Raw genomic sequence first — 23694 nt, 5'->3', positions numbered from 1 at the left:
TTTCCCGCATTAAAACGAAACAATTTATTCGATACAAATAATTAAAATTTAATCATACACATTGTATGGTTCTCTATTTTTCTCTTTATATTACTTCTTATGTTATTCGAAATATTTTCAACATTATATCTTTTAGGAAAAAACCTTATAAATTTTATCGTTAAATCATATAGTATTATATATAGTCCTATAAACTTGTTTCATTCAATTATAAATTATATTTATTGGAAAGAGAATCTTTTTAATAACTTTACAGTCCGCGTTCGTTCGACAAAATTTCGCTTGTTCGTAAAAATTTGGATGATGATCGAAAAATTAGACGACGATAAATAAAAAGTGTAGCCTTACGTGATCGGTTCGCCGACGCCGAACTCCAGAATCTGCATATTCTGATAGGCGTAGTGCACCATGCTGACGTATCTGGCCCACGCTAACCACGGTGGGACCGATGTCGCTAAATAACCACCCAAAAGTTGCGTCGCCAGGGTGTAGAGCGCGGACGCGGTGATGCTCACCTGCAGATCTAGGCAGCAAGCGCCCACGAAGAATCCAACGCTCTGCAAAGCAAACAGAAGTAAAATTGAAAAGCTGGTCGCAATAAGTCGACTTACGACGAATATTAAAAACCGGACGAGTAGTAATCCGCGTTTTCAGTCAGACCCATGAGATTTGGCGAGAGCAATACCTATGTATCCTTGGTACATAGATATCTATTGGACATTCTATTGTCAAGAATAAATATTTGCTTATATATAGTTTATCATTATTTTTATGGATTTCAGAGTACAGTAGTTTATATCGATTTTTTTTCAAATGACGTTATATGATTATTACAATAAGCAGTTTTCTTAGACTTGAATATTTGATTTTAGGAGAGGATTTTAGAAAAATAGCTTTCTTCTTGCTATTTAATTTGATTATATTAGATGTAGCAAACCTTTCTTACAATTAGTGTAAAAATCATAAGAAAACAGAATTGCTGTCATATATATAACGTGTACTTAGACTTAGAAACTTTATATAGCATATTAACAAAGAGTATCATATAAGCAGCAATTTTACATAAAAATCCAAAAGATATTGATTTAAAGAAAAATTTTTATTTTTATTGATTCATAGCAATAACAACAGATTATACATCGAGATTCACGAATATATAGAAGATTTAAAACTTTATGTCCTCTCAAGATAATTATACACAAGGATTGGCATACATCGAATTTTTTCATTTCTATCAATTTCAATATGACAATACCAATATTTGTGCGCATTGATTCGGTTGAAATTCTGGATATTAGATTGAACAGAAATTCGCAAATATAATCGACTCCCATCTCTCCAATAAACCGTACAAGTTCACCCTCAGAACGTAACACGATTTCTTCATTGATCCGATAAAACACCGTGCGTTATTAATTTTTCCAATTATCGTTCATGGAAAACCGACTAAAGAAAAATTTTAAAAGAATATAAATTTTAATATTTAATTTCACAAATTCTCTGAAAAAATATAACAAAACCGAGGTTTTTTTAAATTATAGAATATGGGGAGGTATTCGACTTTGCTTAGATAATGATCTCGGACACATAAAGACCCCGATTACGTTTCGAGGATTAAGCATCCGGTTGCACCGGATGAAATGAATAAAATACATACCTGTGCGACCACGGTGTTGAGCAGCAAGAACGCGAGCAACGTGACGAAGACCGTCGGATTGTGGAAGCCCAACATCGGGTAACTAATTAAATGGTAGACTGCGGGCAGCGTTATCGTCAGCGGCAGCTCGCCGACCATCTTCGCTAGGTAATAGGCCGAGAGCCGATAGGATCCTGACAGTCGCTCCTTGTTGATCACCTCGCGCTCCGGGGGAACTGGAAAATCGTCATCGTCCCGTGCGCGTTATTTTCAGAATTAATCCCCTCGCGCTTACGGTGATGCTAAAATCGGTTTTACAGCTCGTCAAGGAGCGCGCGCCTTAGCATCTCCTCGCTTCCCCCCAGGGGTAAGAGAGAGACTATAAAAACGATCGCGGGCGATCGCAATCCGCGTGTTACGTGTTCTTTCTTCTCTGGGCATTCGTAAATTACGCGACCAGGCGTGACAGACGACGATAGATGCGCGCGTGTTCCTCTTAATGTTTCATCTTGTTATTTTATATATCGGTACTTTTCTTCTCAACGCGAACGAATGGTGCCATTTCATGACTCGGGAGGGAAATCTTAGGAACATCATTCTTAAAGATATATATCATTCTAAAGACATATACGATTTTTTTTTGTGCCGTTATGACGATAACTGCAATAATGATAATAATTTTAATTAACTGTGTCTATCGAAAGTCTAGATTATAATTTGTCGAGGAAAGAAAGAGGAGATATAATATATAAAATTTGAAATAAAAAAATCCGACGCATTAAGTCATCAATAATAGAACAATTAAAAACAGGAAATAATAATAAATATAATATATCATCTCTCTAATTAGAGACAGAATATTTGATATAGACAGTTTTGAAATTATGTTGACAAAATGTGTAATTATTGTGTTACTGCTTTTAGAGTTATTCTTTCTCTTTCTCTCGTCAACTTCAACATTCGTTTATGTTTGTAGAAGTTAATAACTTTTAGTGTATCGATCAAATCGGCTCAGCCCGCCTGCACGGGATTTGTCACGTTCTGGCTGCATGCTAGCTATTAGAGACGCAAGTTTAAGGACCTCCATTATCGGACATGTAGTAGGTCATAGTATACGTCCCACATTCTTGATTGAACGTTCTTTGATCCTTTAAAAATTTTTGCGATAAAAAGTGAATCCCACTGAATGACTAATGGAGCACGTTACGTCCAATTATCCTATCAACTTCATCTACTTCTGCATGCTTGCGTGATGCTTCCGCGAGCTTTTACATAAATCGAGCAAAACTGGATGTTTATATATTCCGCAAATATTATTAGGGTATAGCATAAACTCTCGATGATATCGAGAATTATATGATAAAATGGATAAATTTAAAATCTAAGAATATATATATTATACAGATCATTTCTCGCAGTTTCTTAATTTTCAATAAACATTTTGATCAAATTTCAAATTAAACGCATTTTGAAGTAAAATTTATTTTAAAATTATTAATTTTTTAGAATAAAATTTAATCGCAAAATTTTGAGAAAAATATGATCTTTTATTAGCTGGAAAAATAAGCTTTTGCTTTTTAATACGCGCTTCAAACTTAATTTGCAAATAAACGTTTTATTAATATGTTGATATAAAAAATACATATATAATTACAATTTTCATTAGGAGTTCCTTCATTAAAATATATTCTGTTGATCCGCCACAAATTTAACAAATTGTAATTATGTTTTATTCAAGTACCACATTGATGTAGATATCGAGATAATCAGTCTAGTTTCTCGCCGCAATGGACATTCCATCCTTTTTGAACCGGAATTTCAATTACGCAAGTGAAAATTAAATTAAATTCAACTCACAACTAGAGAGTGCTCCAAAATGTGCAAAAAGCATCCAGTACGTGGTGCTGAAGAACATCCACCCTTGAATATCGTGAAGGGCTGCTTCAGTTCTGGGAAGTCCCAGCCACAAAAGCCCGGCCAGTAATCCTAGGGCCACCGTTTGCAACCAATTCAAACGAGACAACATTCGCGGTCGTGCCTCTTGAAAATTTCTTTCCGATAATACCTGAAACCAAGAACATAACATCCCGTTTTCGTAAGACGTATAGACGTAGAGCTCGTAAGACGTATAGACGTAGATCTTGCGGAGCAATTCTAATTTACTTGCGATTTTCTTTTACTTTAGCAAGTATTTTAAATTAAAAAGATTACGTTCTATTTATAACACAACTATGTGGAATAATTCTATATAATGAATACTTATAATATCGCATTTATGAAACTTTGTAGACCGCTATATATTGTTGCAAAGAATACAAGTTGCTGATAAAAGTTCGAAATTATGTTTAAGCAATAAGCTGCGCAACGTTGTGTAAAACGAAATTAAAACTTTATAACATGGAGATTTTTAAGTCAAAAGTTCGGAAGAGAAATTGCTATTAGTATTTCTTTCTTAAAACTCCGGCACGGCAATTTTTTCTGGATGCAGCAACAATCTTCGGGATGTTAACGCACAGGCCGTCAGATTAATACTTTTGGAACGCGCCTTGATTATATCAGCGTCCGTGAGAAAATGGAACGCAAAGTTTCACAATGCTGGTTTCGAAGGTCTTTTTGAACAATAACCGTGGTATATATATGTAGGATGTTTCGGGCATAACACGTGAAAGGCTATGTTTTCGGGTCAGCGTTGCTCGTACTAAAACATCCGCCAATTAACCGAACAAAGAGAACGAAATTTATGTCTCCTAGACAGATAAATATGTCGTTGACAGAGTGTATTAAACCTTGAACGCGCGATCCCGAGGTGACGGAACGCTACTGTAAGAGCCACAAAGAATCACGAGCGGTTCCGCCGGCCAGGTAAAAGTGACTCCGTCGCTCGTATTCGATTACGAATGGACATACTGGTCGCGCGGTAATTATCCGGATATGGTGAATCGTGCAAACGCGACCTAATTCTCCTCTCCACACTCGGCCGGTCTTCTTTCTTGCGACATTATGCACGCATTTTTTTTCTTTTTTTCTCATTACCTCCTCCCCGACGATTCTCGGCGATGCCACGATCCACCTACGACGCGCGATCGCGAATAAGTAATCCGATATTAGTCTAGTTGCATTCGTTAATCGGCGCCCGCGATGGATAACGTCGGATATTCTGATTCTCTTACACAATGAATAAAGTTATTTCATTTACTCGATCAGTCTATGTGCTTTTGTTTCTTGCAAGAGATACGCTTTAGAAAATATCGTACATGTCAATATGTTATATCGAATGTCCAAAACTTACTGTACGAAATTACGCGGATATATTAAGGGCCAAAATAAAAAAATTAACTGTTTCAAGGACCAAGTATTGATCTTAAAAAATAAATAATAGGATTTTGATAAATTAAATTTAAAAAATATCATGCGAATAGAGAAGAAAGTATTACTCTCTAGTCAAGTTTCAAATAGACTTTGCATTCTGTATCGCTCAATTTTCAGATTTGATTGCGATAATTTTGAATTTTTGAATTAATATAATTATGATTTTATTAATACCAATACAATTTTCTCTGTTTTCTTTTTCTTATACCGCAGATAAAAAAAATCAAGATAATTAAATTTAGATAGGAATTAATGTGTGTTAACTGATATTAATGTAGTCAGAAATAAAATATTCTTAATTTTGTATATCCAAAATAAAGTCTATGAAAATGGATTTTTTCTGTAGACAAAATAGGTTCTTGATACTATTTATATTAATATTAATATTTTTTTTATATTGACACGTGTATCATTGTACACAAAATTATGCACTTAAGCTTCTCGCCCTCTTCTCCTTAGAATAGTATATCAATCGCTGTGGTCGGACAGGGTTAAAGAACGCTTAAGCGAGCAGAATGACATTGTATCCGGTAATTGCTGAAAACATTCTCAAAGCATACTCACTTTGAACTGCGACCAGAAGCTGGTGGGCCATTGCCAGGAATAGTCGTCATCAGCAGAACTCGCGTTGCTGCTGGCGTGGCTTTGTGTATCCAACCACAGCGTACGGCTTTCGTCTTCCTTCACTGTAAAACATCGAAGAAATGGATGTTTAGAATAGCTTTGTGAGAATTGCATTGTTGAATCAATAAATATACGAGTAGGCAGAAATATAAATGAAAGGAGAAAAAACCTCTGTGACAATTATTATCTCACTTTTCTAAAGTGTATATTTATCGTGGTTTATTTTATCGCAATATATATTTTTAAATATTTAACTAGTCTTGTGTTCACGTTTCACATATATATTATTGTTTTTTATCATTCTCTTAAATTTCACACGATCTCTCTGGTTATATCACATCCGATTTTAAAAGGGGGATAACATAAAATAATTATTTAAGAAAATCTAAAATAAAAAAAATTTTTAAACCGGTCAAATGTCAGTTATATATAAAATATAAAAAAAGTTTAATTTTAATTTTTTAACGAGATAAAATCGAAGGATTAAAAAGAAATTATATACACAGTATCCTAGATGTTCTATTTATTTTTAGCAGCTTTAGCGACTTTTACTGTGTGTTTAATGTTAAATTTTAAAAAATATTTAATTTGTCGAATGTTTTTTACGCGCTATTTTCGTTTAAAAATTGACCCCGATTTCGAAGCAACTACTATTTTTCTTTGGTTGACCTCATTTATTATTTTGGTATACATCGCGAGAAAATGCGAAATAATCTTAAATTGTAATCTATCTTGGATCTATTGATATGTATTTATTCCCCATCTCAATAATGGAAAAATAAATAACTCTCAAGGAGTAATATGTTGCGGTGCGCTGCGCGAGTTAAAGACTCTAAACATCAGCTTCGGGTTACCTATCTTAGCAATTTATAAAGCGGACCCTCCTTCCAGCGTTCCCGAGATATTCGATCTTTACAAGTACGCGCTTTTAAGTGGGTACATCGGAACCGCAACGGTATCCGCCTGCGGTCGGGGGAAGGTCTAGGTGTGCATACATATAAATACGTATATCGTGGGGCGGTTGCATACTATATAATACCGTTGTGGCTGAGGTGCTCCTGATAATGGATGAGATGGTCGCTGAGCGGATGTTGGCTGGGATTATACTCCGGACAAAGTTCCGGTGGGCAGTCAGGTCCCTGTCTTGCAGCTCTCGCCGCGGCAACGATGCGCTCTCGAACTTCCTCCGGCCCCTTTATTTGTTCCACTGAAACAAGTGTTTCGTACAACGCTGTGAGATCTAGGTGCTCTCACGAATTTTCACGGGAACGGCCATCTGTTTCCGTCCCCCCTGCAGTATTTCGTCAAATAATTATTTCAAAATATCAATGTGTAATTGTAATCTCTTTCCCGTATATATTCGCTTATTTGCATATAAGCAGTCGGAAATCATTCATTTAAAAAATAAATGTGATTTATATTTTCGAAATATTGCAAACATGTTGTTTCATGTTATTCGTATATCTTAATATATTTAATATTAATATTAAATATATATAAAATCTCATATTATTAGAGATCTTACTATCCTAGACAGTATCTATACTCCTTTTAGATATCCAGTTTTTGTGATATGTGCATATAGAATTTGTATTTAAAGATCATAAGTTTAAAATATCGAGAGAAAAATAAAAATGCGAGGCAATCTATTTATAAAATATATATCATTCATGAGTGAAATTCCACAAAATCAGATTTGATGTCGGCGAAAGTGCACTTACGAATAAAGTCTGCGGGATTGTAATTCGGTAGCAGTGTAAGTCCTATCGTAGAGAAGAATCTGCTGATATTCGCCGTCGAACCGTAGTATGCTACCTGACCGCGACTCAGTAGGAGAAGCTTACTGAAACTGTGGAACATTCTGGAACTAGGTTGGTGTACCGTCACCACGATGCTCTTACCCTCCTGCTCGGCATACTTCTTTAACCGCGAGATCAATGCCTGGGCCGAATGCGAGTCGAGTCCGCTCGTAGATTCCTGAAGTGTAATGAGAGATTCCATAAATTAGCGAACATAATATTGGAATGTTATTTTGGACAATTTTTCTCGGATAAACTTTCGTGAAAAATTAATTCACGTTATTTATATCTCTTTTATTATCCGATATTATACTTCTACATATTATGTTAAAAATATATCTTAAGTGATTTCCATGGATATATATTATTTTGTGTGTTTCGAACATACATATCGAGTTCTTTATTCGTGTTCACTCTTTTTCCCCCTTTGAATCATTAAAACCGTATATTTTCGTTTTACGGATTTTCAGCTCTGTGAGCATTCACGTTTCTACACATTTTTTTTCGTTCGATAAATTTACGCTCTTATCGTGAATAGAATCTTGAGTTTGGAAATTTTTGGTTGAATATTTGAACATTTTTTCGATGCATAAATCATAAGATTTATAGATCTATAATTCCATAAGTACATATTTCACTCTAAGAATCTTCTAGTTTACAGTTTCTCTGCAGGGAATTTTAATCAATAGATTATCGAAAGGGATTGAAAAACAGACGTTATAAATTCTTTCTTAAAGTTAAATTTACAATTTTATATTTCCACGTCTTTCATATAAATTATTAAAATTCGACAAGATAAAAAATGTATGTATAAAGATTGATGTATAATAAATATTTAAAAATAATTATAGTATACATATATTATGCAAACGCACTACTCATTAATCTTTCTAAAATTAATTTCATTTATTACTGAATTAATTATAAATAGAATAAAATTTAAAATATATATGCATATGTTTACGAAGAAAATATATGGAGAAAAAAAACTTACGTCAAGTAACATTAATGATGGATTTGTGAGTAATTCGCAGGCTATACTCGTCCTCTTCTTTTCGCCACCCGAAAGTCCCCGTTTCGTATAATCTCCAACAACTATACAAGAGAGAGATCGCATTGACCTATATATATTACGCTTTTCGCGTAATAAATATTACATTCAAAGCTCAAAATTTATAGCTCATCCTTGTATTCATCAAAAATTTATATTCGAATATTATACAAATGTATTAAAAAAAAAAATTATTATTATTAAAAATATAATCATAACTGTTAATGATATATGGACCTGTAGATAATCGCGTATTTATTTAAGTTATATAAGTATTGTGGGATCATTTGTCATTTCCTAATGTGCAACTACTCTGTACTATATCATAATACAGAAGAATAATAATTCGAAAATAATATTCAATTGTATAAACTATAAACAATAGAGATCTGTCATGCGAAAGATATTGAAAAGGTGGGCGATCACAATTATTCGGACAGAAAGAAAGGACATTAAAAAAATTTAGAGGATACGGCACGTATCGAACAATAAAGTCATATTTATGAGCATATACGAGCCTACGTTCGGATAACAAAATTACCGTCGATATCGATGAAAAATCCTATAATTAGCAAAGATAATGCTTTCTCGAATCGGCAGCGTTGGCGTTCAATATCCCGGGTGCCAATATTCGAATTTGCCAACACCAGCTGGAACTAATGAGACGCGGACGCGTGATCTCTGACGCGTAGTAAATTATTAACTTCATCGTCGCCGTCGGTTGCTCACGCCTTCGGGTTACAGGAAGAGAAATGTACGTATAATTGTACATATATGTGTGTGTATGGATGTGTGTGTGTGTGAGGAATAATATTTTACGTCACGCGGCCGAGGCATTCGCTCTCGGCGTTCGAGAAGAGCTCGGGGGTTAACGATCGAGGAAACCGTTTATCAACCAACAGCCGACAATGAGCCCGGGACTTTGTAGAGAGAGAGAGATACGCGTCCGTACTTTCCCTAGTTTGTATTCCGGAAAATGTCACCGCGCTTCCGTTGCATTCAACTTCGACGTAGCTGATGTGAGTGAAGCGATACAGGATGGCCGCAAATCCGCGTCTACATTATGCGGGTAAGACTTGTGTCGCCGTTAAAAAATTCTCAAGCGATTTATATTTTAACATAAATAACGAGGCACCAACAAAGTTCAATAATCGAATGTATAAATTAAAGTTTGGACCCTCCAAATAAAACACGAAATCTTATTCTTTCTTCTCGATGAAAATTAGACAGATTTCTATTGATTAAGAATTTAATTTTGCGGAAGCATAAATATTAAAAAAAAAATGATGTTTAATCAAATTTTTTTGTTAATGAAAAATCGACTCTACATTATTTTGAAAATCTCATAATATAAAGCATGCAGCATGTAAGTCTATATGAATATATTACACTTTGTTCGATTTTTGTGCATTGTTTAACGCACACGTGATTACTCGCGAATTTAATATTCGCAATCGTGAAAATTGTCAATCAAAATTAAACTAAGACAAGTAATTACGATGACAATGAAAGCCGATTGCAACAATGGAGATTGATATAATTAACTTTTGTTTCAATCTGGATCATAATGGGCTGATTGCTCCCACTTCTTGGTAAATTTTACCCGACAGATAGCATATGTTCGTCTTTTTTAAAAATCTTATCTAAAAAAAAGACGAAGATATGCTACCTATCAGGTAAAATTTACAAAGAGGTTGGAAGAATCGGTCCAGTAAAAAAGTGTGAAGAGTTATAATTAGTTATATATACAAAGTAATCTCCTCTCCAACATTTGGAAATGTTATAACTTATCGATTAAATTGATTAAGATTGATTGAGTTTGTTTAGACGAAAAAAACGAATTTCGATGAGTTATAAGGGCTTTAATGTCTATATTTATCTGAAAGAAAAATAAAATAAAATAATTAAACGAAAAAGAATGATATTAAAAGGCGACAACTAATTGTCCTCAACATGTGCATCCTCTCTTAAACAAACTGCATAAGCTCATGAGAATTGGGGTTAAATTGATTTTGATCATAAACGCAGAAGCGCGTAATTCGGTCGAGCGAGGCATTAGATCCTGGAAATAACGATGGCTTCTAACTTCTAACATGGAGAGGCGAAAAGATTCTTTCTCCCCCGGTGTTGTTTACACCACGTATACGTATAACCGAACTTTACGATTCCACCGGGAATCAAGCGAATTATACGATCGGTGGAATCTTCGGATCGCGAATCCGAATCGCGCCGCGTCTAAAAACGTCGCGCATCGACATCGATCTCTCGGATTTACGATGCGTGCACGAATGTCTATAATACTCACTGGTGTCTTGGCAGGCCGCGAGGTCGAGGACCTCGATGATATGGTCCACGCACTGCATCTTCTGCGAGTGTGAGAGCGTGTCCGGAAGCCTCAGCCTCGCCTGGTACTGCAAAAGATCGCGAGAGATGCGTGAGATCGCGCTTGCACACGCGAGCGCGCGTGCACGCGCGAATATCGCGTGCGCGCGTTTAAACGTCAAACGTAAACAAAACCGCGCTGCAATGTGATGCACCGCAGAGACGTGAATGCATTTCCGTTTCGTAATATATATTCAGGCCACTTTGTACTATTATTATCCCGGAGGGAGAGGAGAGAGGGAGGAGAGCGCGCCCGTGATAATCTAATCGTTACGATGTCAATTACGATGACGCGTCGATTGAGAAACCGCCGACTGTTTTTATCTCGGAAAAATGTCTGGCAAAATCGTTAATTCGATAAGGCTTACGGTAGGTAAGTGTTATATTGTTAGGGGAACTCTCCCAAGATAATTCTGGAGGTTCTTCAAACTAATAAAATATTTAGATTCTAATGGCAAGGAGAGAAAATAGTGCTACGTGAGAAAATGATGAATTTAGATAATTTGTGAAATTTTGTAATCTCTCAAAATTTGCTGTCGTCTTCGCAAATAACATTTATCAATAATTCTATCATCGGAAAATATTAGCAATATAGTAAGATCTACATATTTTTTTCGTGTAACAAATTATGTTCTTCTGAAATAACAGTCTACTGTTTTGCCAATTTTGTATATTCTGTCGGTGATATCCGTCAGAATAAATCGATTTTATTATCTTAATTCAATTTATCTTTAATCAACAAAATCACTTGGTAACAAAACGTTGTCACGTCAATCAGTCAATGTATCTCCCAACGTATTAAGCCTGTTACCTAGAGAAAACTTGCTCAGAACATTTAAACTTGTTAACTAAGTTAAGTGAATGTAATATAAGTTCACTATACAATTTTAACAAACTTTTAAATGATGAATTATCACATTAGTTGCAAAAATATAATTAAAGTTGTATAGAAATATGAAAAAATTGGAGAAAAATGCTACGTCTAAATAAAATTTGTCACGTCAAGCTAACGTCAATTCTAAATCCGTTTAAAAATGTGTCATCGGCATTTCGTGCGATGATGTTATGGATCACAATCAACGGCATGTATACGGATATAGAGACCGGGCGAGACGACGACATGCCGTTTCTCAACGTTCATTCTCCTCGTGCCGTTACACAAGCGGACCCGTTATGCGGAGAGAGAAAGTGCGGCCGATGATATTATACTCGCTGGGAACACCAGTTATGTCTAAATAAAAATAACGTCGGAACAACACGGTTACAGAACTGGACCACGAACCTTCTTCCGTCCCTTCCAACAATTTACCTCTCTATTTTTAGAGAACCCTTTAACGATCAATCTTTAGGGATAAACGGCGCGTTCTTGGTTTTTTTTATTCATAATTTCAAGCAATCTTTTTAGCTTATTTTAATAATAAATATTTAAATTTGTATACGATATATGAGATTAAATTTAATAAATATTAAATTAAATTAAATTAAAATTTAGTTAAATTATATGAAATTTAATTTATTAAATATTAAAGAAAATATCACACATAAATTACGAAGAAAAATATAATGACCGATCAAGCAATCTTTGAATTGAAAGAAAAAATCTCGCAACTTTGATACGAACAGAATCATCTGCTTTGCACGATTTTTGCACGATTATTGCGGGGTTAAGGGTTGAGCGGAAAATCATAGGATCAGGCCTGATCGTGAACTCGAGATTTTCAGATCCGTTCACCTAATAAAAGTTCGCCGTCAAGTACAGAACGCGTTCCCCTAGATTCTAGATAATAGAAGCGAAATCAGCGCGCGGAAAGAGAGAGGAAGTGGTCGTGAAAAAAGTCGGGAGAGAGAAAGTGTCATCCCGTTGATAGAAGTTGATTGTTGGAATATCCTCGGGCTACCGCATCGAAGCCTTGCCGTTCTACGCGCGTGCGGTATGCACGCGTATAGAGAGGCGGCGCCAAATGTTTTCGAAACCGTAAGACGCACGCCGCGAGCTCGGCGGTTCACTGACCGAGTTATGACGTCATCGCAAGATACGGTCCTTGCTCTCCCGGGCACTCTGATCCATGCCCCTCTGGTTCTCCGGACTCTAACGGTCGCAACTAGACGAACGACGACGACGACGGCGACGACGACAGTTCCTTGTATCGCCGTATGCCGTTTCGCGTGTGACACGTGCTTGCCGCGTAGGTAGATAAGTAGATAGGTATAGATAGGTGGGTACACGTGCGAGTGGGCGCCGCACGTGACACGCTCCTCTCTCCCTCCCTCTCTTTGTGTCTGTCATATGTAATTTTAATGAGCCGAGAGATATGGAATTTTGTTTCTGATTCTATTCATCGATCGGTCGATCCATTTTATTTAATTTAGAGAGCTTGATGACGTACAATTTAATCAATTCAACATTAAAGCCCATATTCTCGATCTTCTGTTATCGATAAAAGCGCTTTTAAGCATAGTTTCTGTGTGCATAAAAGCGCTTCTGTGTACAGAAACTGTATGCTTAAAAGCGCTTTTCGATAACAGAAGATCGAGAATATGAACCTTAATGTTGGATTGATTCTCGCTCAACACGTGGCTGCGCGATGATGGTGATGATAACAATAACTCTCGCGTTCCCGTTAAATTGTATGTCATTAAGCTCTCTTTTCTTCACGTTCCTTCTCTATATTTAATTGCATATATTAAAAATTGAATATAAAAATTAAAAATTCCTAGTTGAAATCTTAGCTAAAAATTAGCTTGAAAATTAAAATATTTTAAACTTATGCAGAATAATATTTCTTTCCAAAATGTTCTTACAATAGAACATCTCTATCTATCCATCTTTATTTCAATGTTAATTATTATTTTGAATTTACTTATAACTTAAGATTACATAATCGTGATTATCTTAAAAGTCGCTAATTACTCTATTATATGCAGTCTCTTATTATATGAAGAATTATTGAGACGTTCTTCATATACTGCATCGTTTCTTATAAGTCTCGTTTTAAAAATAGTAGAAAAAAAAAAAACTTTAAATACCACGAAATATGTATAAAATAAAAACTATTAAATATACATTTTTTTCTTCAAGCAGAAAAAGTCATGTGTTCAGCGACTTATTGCTTTTCGCTCGCGCGTGTGCATACATATAGTACGTACACGCACACGTACACGCGCACGTATACCGACACATTTATTCAATTAGTGGCTAAACGACAAAGCACATATTTGTCCGCGTCCATTTTCCACGAGACCTCTTAAATCCCCCAAGTGCAACGGCGATGGAGTGCGTTGGCTTCTAGCCCGCATTTGCATTCTCCGCGATCTTTGCGTGCAGGGTGTCCTCCTAATTCCCGCCTACCGTGCGCGCGTGGGCCGTGATGAATATCGAGTGAAAGGCGCGCGAAGCTGTCTTGGCACACGCCCGGTGCCTATATTTTCGACGAAAACGAGGAAACGCCACGATCGTTATGCGTTTTGTCTCTTATTTCGAGATACAGGTATACAGAAATGCATTCACAGCTCGATTGTCTCGTCTCGATAGTGTAGTTTTGCGCATACTTTCACCAAATTTTTTTATATACACAGTTGGAAAATTTGTGTTTTCTTGTTAGAAACGGTCCCCGTTAAAATTCATGTGTTAAATTAACATATTGCTGTTGTGTTAATTAAACTCAAATGTTAAATTATTAAAATAACTGAAAAAAAGTGTAAAAATAACACAATGTGTATTTACTTTTAATTTTACACAATAAATATGTTCGATATTATTAGTGACAAGATTTATCTGTTAAAATTTACAGAAAAAAATGTTAATTTTACTTTATAATATAAGTGGGGATGATAAAATGTAAAATTAACAATTTTTTTAGTTAATTTTTACATTAAAACTATGTTAATTTAACACAAAATTTATTTTAAGTTTACTTGAAGTTTGCATTTATTTTATGTTAAAATATTAACACAATATTCGTGTCATCATTTAACATATCCGTATTATGTTAAATTAACACAAAAATTTCTGTGGACCGTTTCTGTGGACGTTTGGGACATGTGATATTTGTTAAATTTAACACAAATTTTTCAACTGTGTACAAGTATATGCTAATTTTTATATCTTTCCTTAATAATAAATTATTTTTCACATTAAAAATTTAATTTGAAAAAGAGCCTTAAACTCGTAATAGATCATTAAATTTATATATAAAGAAGCGAAATTAGTTTGACTCTCTGATTTGAAGTAAAAAATCGTGTATGGGGTGGTGTGTTGAGTATTTGCTTACTACATCGTAATAGGATGAATGTTTTTATTGTACTTACCTCGAGTGTCTGTCGTAAGGTGAGATCGGGAAAAAAAACGTCCTGCTGTTGTACATAGCAGATTCTTCTGCGCCATCGTTTGGTGAGCCTCTCGCGATTCAGCCAAATCTCACCGCCGTCCAAGCCAACACGACCGGACAAACAGTTCAGCAGTGTTGTTTTACCACAGCCTGCGTAACAAATATGCCAGACAAAAATTTAGCGCCTTCGTATGAAGCATCATGTTATGTTTCAACGAATATATCTTTCGCACGTCGCGTCATGTTAAATGTCACTTATACATGAATAATAACAAGAAATTATGATGTAAAGTCATATAACTTATAGATAAATTATATTCTTTATTAACGCGGATGAGTTAGGGACTCTACAATATATTTTGTACTCTCATTAGTGAAAGAGTAATTGTTGTGCCTTATGTGTCAATATTTTTAACTTTCTAGCGTCTCTCCTGTTTAATTTTTTGAATTTTCAGACTGAATATGTGTTTAAATTCTAGCATAGTCTCAGTTTTATTTTTCGTATTAGGAAAACAACGCCGAAGCTTAACGAAATTCATAATTAAGCTCGGTAAATTTCTAGTAGTAGACGCGCACGTGTGACGCGCGATGCATCGAAAATGATCGCAAACAGACCTTTCTCACCGTGCAACGATAAATATTCCACCCGGACGAAATTGCCGGCTGGTATATACATATTTCACTGCTGTGCGCATAAAAGCGAAGTTAAAGATAGAAACGCAGATTTAATTCCACGCGACGTCCACGCAACACCGCGCGATTAAGACACTCGCGAGAGAAACAACGTGAAATATGGAAGAATATTCGAGAACTCGTAATTATATGACACACCCTCGCAAAAGGCTTCAGCGAGAGAAAAAAAGTAGAACCATTGCAAGAATATATGTATATATATAGTAATACATATATAGTAAATTCGAAGCTGCGTATTGCACCCGTTGCACAATAAACGTTCGATTACATATATACTAAGTATAATACATATGTGCAAATTTATATAAATATTTATAGTTTCGGACGTATGAACGTTAAACTCGTATATTAGAATTCGACCAACATTCGTGCCGTTGTTAATTAATTTTAACATGTCTGCTTTTATATTCAACAAACATAACATACAATTTGCTACGTACGCATTCGTCGAATAATTAAATTTTCAAAATATAAATGTATATACACACGCACATATTCAATATATAATATTCTAAATATTATTAATCAAAAAAATACAATTCTAAGAGATGAGAAAAAAATTATATCTCTATTAAATACGGTTGGCAACACGGTTGATGTTTATGCGAATAGAGAGATTTAATACGTGCGAAAGCAGATAATACAAGGAACGATTCCATACCTGAAGGGCCCATAACGGCCAATAATTCGCCTGGCTTGACGACTCCCGAAACATCTCGAAGGAGCACTCGCTTCTCCTTGACCAGCTGCAATCCTCGGAAGATTAGCTGCACCGGACGAGAATCCAGCGGGCACGCCAACTGCAGCGCTGAGCTTTCCACTCTGCAAACATTAAAATATTGCACCTTTAGGAAAGATAGTTTCTCCGTTAATCTTTCTGACCTACATTTTCCAAATGTAAAAATTTTTACGCATAAAAAATTTTTTTAAATCATTTATAAATCTATACAAATATCTAAAAAAATTTCGTTTTTAAATAATCATATCTTTAGTAATATAAAATTTGAACACCGGAGTTATATTCTTTCAGAGGGTACCTTTCAGATATTTCTTCGAATTTTTTCATATACTTTTTTTTATGCGATTGTAATAAAATTTCAAAACTTATATATTCGCTATTGGCCATTTTCGTTCTCTTGCTTTTCGCGTGGTTGCAGCAAACCATTAGCACAGACTCTGCAAGCGAAACTACGGAGTTATCGTCGGCGCTAAATGTGTTAATTATATTCTCCAGATCTATATAGCTCTACCATACGACGTTCGTAAAAAATAATAAAAAAAGTGTGTTGTACGTCGCGACGTTTTTATCGGAGATGTGGCGCTAACGAGATTAACCCTAATTTAACGTTCCGCGAAGCGTTCACGAATATCCCATAAAAGTTCACTTTAGCGCATTTAGGTAGCCGAATTTCGGTCGTCTATATGGTCTACTCAGCCGTGGGATCCGTGTGAAATCGTTAAAGCGAAATGACGTAGGTTCTGGGCAGGCGTTCACTTCGAGCCACACGAGCACACGATCGCGAGGAGCGAGAGCTTCATAATAACAATGACGTCTCATGGGAGTTATTCCGCGACGCCAATTAAGACTGGCGTGCGTTACGTCGAGAAATGGCATTTTGCGTTGTATCGAAGAGACTCGTACGCGACTCTGCTGGCGAATCTTTCTCTTTTGTCTCACCTGTCTTGCTTTATTTTCCGAGAATCACGACTCGTTCAAAATTCCATTCCCGTTATCTTCTTAGCATTACGTTAATTACATATATATATTCACATTTCGCGATTATATACTTGATCCGTATCATTGATAGTATGATGTGACAGCACATATTACTTTCCTAGAATTTCGTATTTCTTTTCTTAAACACAACATTGGCAAACTATTTCTGATATTTATTAAAACTGGTATTTGAAAATTGCAACAAAGTCGTAAATAGATACTCTAAAGAAAAATTGGAATATTTCCCATATAAGATATAATTTCGTTGAGGTCGTTCAAAACACGGGAACAAAATCATTTTCCATTAAGATATTCAGAGAATAACAGAATCTGTTCCATTTATTAATCGATTTGTAAGGAAAATAGAAATCTTTATTATTAAAAGTTTAATCTCAAAATAGGAAACATCCATTTTATATAATATTAATTCTTTTTAATTATATGATTCCACTATGCGGATTCATCAATTTTCATTGAAGATAGGACGAGCCTAAACATAGGAGGTGTAGGATTTAATATAAAGTATCTATATCGATATATGTATATTTGAAGTATGAAATAATAATAGTTGTTCGTAATTACATACATCACAATTTTTATATAAATTTTTAAAAATAGATATAAATAAATCTTCTACGAAATAAAAACAATTTATCACATTTCAATCGAAAATGTATAGCTACAATTTATAAAAAAAATTTGGAAACAAAAATAATTCACAAAAAGAGAGCGCAATATAAACATTATAACGTAATGGCAGATGACACAAGGGCACTCCAATATTTTTTATAAAAAATACAGATGCATTCGAAATATCGGACGCTTCTATACGAAATTGCGTCATCCATCCATCTGTTCCTTATGACTAAAATGTTATTTATATAGTACTCAGGATATTTTTCATCATTCCCCTCACGAAAGATAATGGTAACGAACTCGTAACGATAAGACACTTGCGTAAAGCATGCATTCGCTCGGTCGTAGCGATACAAGAGTCACGCGTGACAAACGTTCATCGCAAAAAAATCGACGGCATGGCGGGACGTCATCCGTGACCGCATGATGACGGCGCGCCAGCGAAATCGGGAAGAAACTAAGCCAAGAACGCGCTCAAATCGTGGCACACGTGAAAAAAAAGGCGAGGGTCGTTGGACAACGGACTCGGATAATAAATTCCCGACATGGCAATGTCACGTCATCTCGGGTTCGTTGAACCTGCCCGTTCGTTGCATGACGGTATCCAGAGGGAGGAAAGAGCAGCAGAAAGGGGAACGAAAAAGAAAAAGAACAAGAGAAAACGAGATGTTCTCGCTGTTCGTTCCGGGACGAGAGATTCCCGAAACTGAATACTTGGTCACGAAAATGATACTGTAATATTTAGATTGCAAAAATAAGAATTCAAAATATAATGAGGGCTTCAAGAGTCATATTTTCTCAACAAGTTGTTGATTTAAGAAAATCTCCGTAGCGCGAGTTATTATGAAAAGATTTCATTTGTCACTTTCAAGATATAACATGCGAAGAGTTTTGTTTTGCCACAAGTATTAATATAGAGTATTTGAAGAAATAATTTTTTTTCTAAAATGTTTTTATTTTATTTGTTATGTTTTTAATTATTTTCTATTAAATTTTCAAATGTAATTAAAAGAATAATGCACGAGTATTATTATAAGTATATTTATATATGATTTCAAAAGTACATATTATCTTTTAATTTTAAATGCTATGTTCAACTTGGAGCCAATTTCTCTTTTAGCAGAAGATGAGTATTTTTATATTTTAATTCTTTTGATGATACTCTGATATATGTACAATAGTTTATATATTTTTTCGATGGCTATTATTTAACATTAATATACATTTGTCGCTGCACACGTTTTACATGGAAAGATTTTACGGTAATAATAACAGCATCTAAAACGCGAGTGCACCGCGGCCTCTTCTCATTTTTCAGACGTTTCAGTTTGCGACTGTATAACAACGTTTAACATTCAGTATAGAAAGACAGGCAGGAAGAGAAGTGATGAAAGCGCGCGAGAAGCGAACAAGGGAATAAAAAAAAAAGAAACGAAACATGAAGCTCTCGACTGGGTTAGGGTAAAATGAAGGGAAGAAAAGCGAGGATTTTTCGTTCGCGCGTTTGAACAATATTTATCGCTCTCGCTACTCTCTGTCAGAGGCACCCCCCGTCGACCCCGTCGTAATAACGCGTAATTTATTCAGTGTCACAGACATTTTCTGCCGCGGCGATGCCGTAAGCGGGAAAAAGATGTAATTATCCTCTCCTCGGGCTCGCACGCGAGGGCATGAAATCGATGGTCTCTGTTTCAACTCGTCCTCGTCAGGGATGTAATCTCGAACGCGCATGCAGTTCGCCATTACGGCGATGATCTTGCGGCTCTCCGTTATCTGAATTGAGGGGCTGCCGCGAAGCGTGACGTTCAATCACGCGCGAATGATTGCGTGAATTAATTTCGCCACCTGGGGTATGCGAAGTGTTTAATTCTGGATTTCGTCGAGCGACCGTACCACACGCGCGAGACGCGCTTCATCTTTTTTAAACCGCCGCGGTCTCGTTTTCAGACACTCTTATATATCTCGCTCGAGTGTCGAGTCGCGGAGATCGCGCGGGGTTAAGTCTCGTTGAAGGAAGTTACGAACGTATGCCAAATTAATCCTACGCGAGTTCGTCGACCCGGCGCGCCGAGCTTTTTTTCGCGCTATCGCGGACTTTTTCCGCTTTCGCGAACGCGTCAAAACGTGTCGCCGTGTTTATTACGAGAACGCGCGGAGAATCCCTCCCGGATTCGCGATAATAAACTTCAAATGCAATTGCATAAAGCTGCTTGCAGTGACGTATCTCTCTTTAGAAATACATCTTTGGATTGAATGTTTTTGAATGTAATATGTGAGAGTAGACAAAAAAAATTATTTCAGACTTAAAAAAAAATTACAACTTTCTTTTAGAAAATTTTCTTAAAGCTTTTTTAAAATATCTAAACAATTATCGAGCATTTTTTAATAATATTATTACAGTATTTTGTTTGCAACTACTGTTTTGTATATTTTTTTTTATTTGGATAATATTTTATGAATTTTGTTTTAAGATCTTTAAATATTAATCAAGAGTAGTGCGAATGTTTCCTTGTCAGTGTCCCGTAATATTTAATTTGTCACTTTCGCGGTTCATTATTTCAATGTCAAGTTGAGGTCTCCCGGGTTAAGTCTCATCGAGGGAAGTTGAATTTACCAAATTAATCTTGCCAGAGTTCGTTGAACCGATATGAAGATACATGCGTAATTAATAAGTGGATCTCTGCGATTTTATGCATGATTTAAAAGGCATCCTCGTCGAATGCCAACTATAAAATGAAATATATGACGCAAATTATATAGAAGATTTCTATAAATTAAGAATTTGGAAATTTTGCAAAAATCTCAGTATAATATTTTCGTCAGAAACTTATATGTCTAATCCAAATACTTTCATAAAGAATAAAAGAGCTTGAAATCAAATATTATAAAGAGAAATTATAACATCGACGATAATACGAACTCTTTTAATACTCTTTTAGTACTCTCATAATATAGTATATATCTATATCTAGAACTATATATATTGTATTAAAATTAATGCAGAACACTATTTAAGTTAATGCAGATTAAGCGTTTCTTATAATGTCAAAATTAAAATGTACGATGAGTATTTCAAAATTTTGATAAGGTTCTTATAATTGACGATTGATTTTCTGTATATGTATAAATCATAAAGTATTTTGTCATTCTCTTGCACATCATTTACATTTAATATATATCATGCAAGTGATTTTCCTTCGGCAAATAACGAATTTATTATCAAAATAATTCTATTAATCTTACCGAAAACTGCTATTATTATTCAAATCAGACATCATGGTTCTCTCCACTTCAATCATTTCACCACTAAAGTATAAGTTAGAAAACATCAAATTAAAAGAATCTTGACAGTTAAATATCAAACGATTATATGTAAATAAAGGGATAAGATACTTGAACAACGATTTCGAAAAATAGGTCATCAAATCAGATAAAGTGATAGATTGTAATAGTGTATTACAAAGGCATATGGCACCTGTGTACTTTTTCTATAGGTGCTCCTCTATAGGTGTTGCCTATTATACTTTTAGAGTTTCGTTCAACTTTTGTCTTCCAAGAGTTTATTCAATTCGATAAGATATATTGGGAACTTCCCATTAATCTAAAATAGAATAAATAATAACAGTTAGTCAACAATGATAGTTAACAATAGCTTGTTGCTAATCATTAGTTATCAAAAGTCTTCTAAAAATAATCTGACAGTCAGGCTTTATCCATATTTTATCGCAGTTATATCCCGACTCGCATTACGCGTTCAGTTGAAGGATTGATATTTTTAAATATTAGAGAAAATATACTTGTACACGACGCGAACAATAGTGGTAGAGAGTGACGCAAGTTCGAGCTAGAAGAGCCTCACTTCTTTCATGTGAAAACCGTCTAAAGATCGCACGGTGAGCTATCTATGCAGCTATCTCGGCCGGAAAGTAGGACGACGGTGTGTCCAGCTCTTCTCTCACGAGGTTTTATCACTTTACTGTCCGTCCATGATTGGCAATAAGCGTCGTAGTGAAAAGCGTTTAATGGTTATTCTTCAGCAACACTAGCAATCAGATAACGTACGATTATATGCAAATCCACATACGGTCCATCGTTTTAGAATTTTTACATTCAGTTACGCTATTCTTCGCGAAGACAGCGTGTGCGTAAAAATTTCTCCAACGACAAGTTTGATTTCATGCAGTTATGCAGTTTATGCACTGCGATCGAAGATATTTGTACTTTAAAATATCTTTAGATTTTGAATGTTCTATAATATAATAATATGTCTTATTTATAATATTTATATCAGACTGTGTGCGTTACAGAATATTCAAAAAATTTTTAAAGCGTGTCTACCATAGAATAATATACACAATTTATTAAAATTAAAAAATTAATTAAAGATCTCTCTATTGTAGATGCAATAATTTCCGGTAATAAGCGCCATTTTTTTTAATCGACCGATTCTGTTACGATGAGATAGCGCAGCCTTGTCGAAAACAAAGCTTGAATTGCTGCCAAATGCTGCTAAATAATCAAGTAAAACTGTAAATGTATTAACTTGAACACGCGACTGCTTCAAAGTAAAGCACGGTTAAATATTAAATATTTAATTATTCAGTTAAATCACACACTTCGTGCAATCACGTTTTCAGGTGAAAGGTGTGATAAAAATTCTTGATAAAAATTAATCGACAGGTCTTTTTTTTAACATACAGTACGTTCATCGTAGTGTTTTCAATTTAGTTTTATGTTTTATAGTTGATATACTGCAATAGAATTTTATTCGAATGAAATAGCGAATTGATTGCGATGCGAACAACTTTTATACATCCTTTTATACATTCGACACGTTAACCAAATTTAACTAAATGCGTATGAATCGAACGAGTTATACATGCATATGCGCGACGCACCGTTCGCACTCTGTATGAGTACCGAGATAACCTCGTTTCGTTTAGTCGCACGAAATAAAACGAGTTTTCTGCAATGTTGCTTGTCGTTCGTAAGATTCTTCGTACGAACGATATATCTAAAGACAATCTTTCTCTCTCTCTTTCTCTCTCCAAGCTAACAGTTTATGCGATAAAAAAATCCTATGTAACCAGAACAATTAAATCTTGAAGAATATACTTTGCGATCTACTGTAAATATATCTTTCTCATTATAAGATTAAATATTTGTGAAGGAGAAAAGAAAGGAAAGCGATAGGAATAGTCATATTATTATCCAAGCTAATCGATCTATTGATTTTCATAATTGTATATAAATTTCTATTAAAGCATTTCTATTATATTAGAAAAAAAATTTATCTGATTCTCTCGTTCATTTTATATGTTTCAAGAAATTCGTTGCTTGATAATTGATTTATATTAATATATTTAATTTTTTTCCAGATTGAATGTCCATCATGCAGAGTCGAAAATCAAGACTTAAGATGTTTGATCGTTGAACATCGATGCAAATTCATAGTCGAA

General features: G+C 35.0%; 1 protein-coding gene across 1 annotated transcript in view; it reads right to left on the bottom strand.

The window, feature by feature from the left end:
* E23 (ABC transporter G family member E23) overlaps positions 1–23694 on the bottom strand; it is a 120266-nt gene that overhangs the window by 2048 nt on the left and 94524 nt on the right. The window contains exons 3-12 of the mRNA XM_083037432.1: positions 16544–16704; positions 15170–15339; positions 10785–10890; positions 8423–8523; positions 7351–7606; positions 6669–6836; positions 5570–5691; positions 3494–3701; positions 1658–1872; positions 349–557 (exon numbers count right to left, since the gene is read on the bottom strand). Coding sequence (XP_082893558.1) covers positions 349–557; positions 1658–1872; positions 3494–3701; positions 5570–5691; positions 6669–6836; positions 7351–7606; positions 8423–8523; positions 10785–10890; positions 15170–15339; positions 16544–16704 — 1716 coding nt within the window. The remainder of the gene's footprint in view (positions 1–348; positions 558–1657; positions 1873–3493; positions 3702–5569; positions 5692–6668; positions 6837–7350; positions 7607–8422; positions 8524–10784; positions 10891–15169; positions 15340–16543; positions 16705–23694) is intronic.

Source organism: Prenolepis imparis, unplaced genomic scaffold, assembly GCF_030444845.1.
Source record: "Prenolepis imparis isolate NDT839.2.m4 unplaced genomic scaffold, iyPreImpa1.0 SCAF_5, whole genome shotgun sequence".
NCBI classification, from domain to species: Eukaryota; Metazoa; Arthropoda; class Insecta; order Hymenoptera; family Formicidae; genus Prenolepis; species Prenolepis imparis.
The sequence above is the reverse complement of the archived record's forward strand: the minus strand, read 5'-3'. Positions and strand labels throughout refer to the sequence as shown.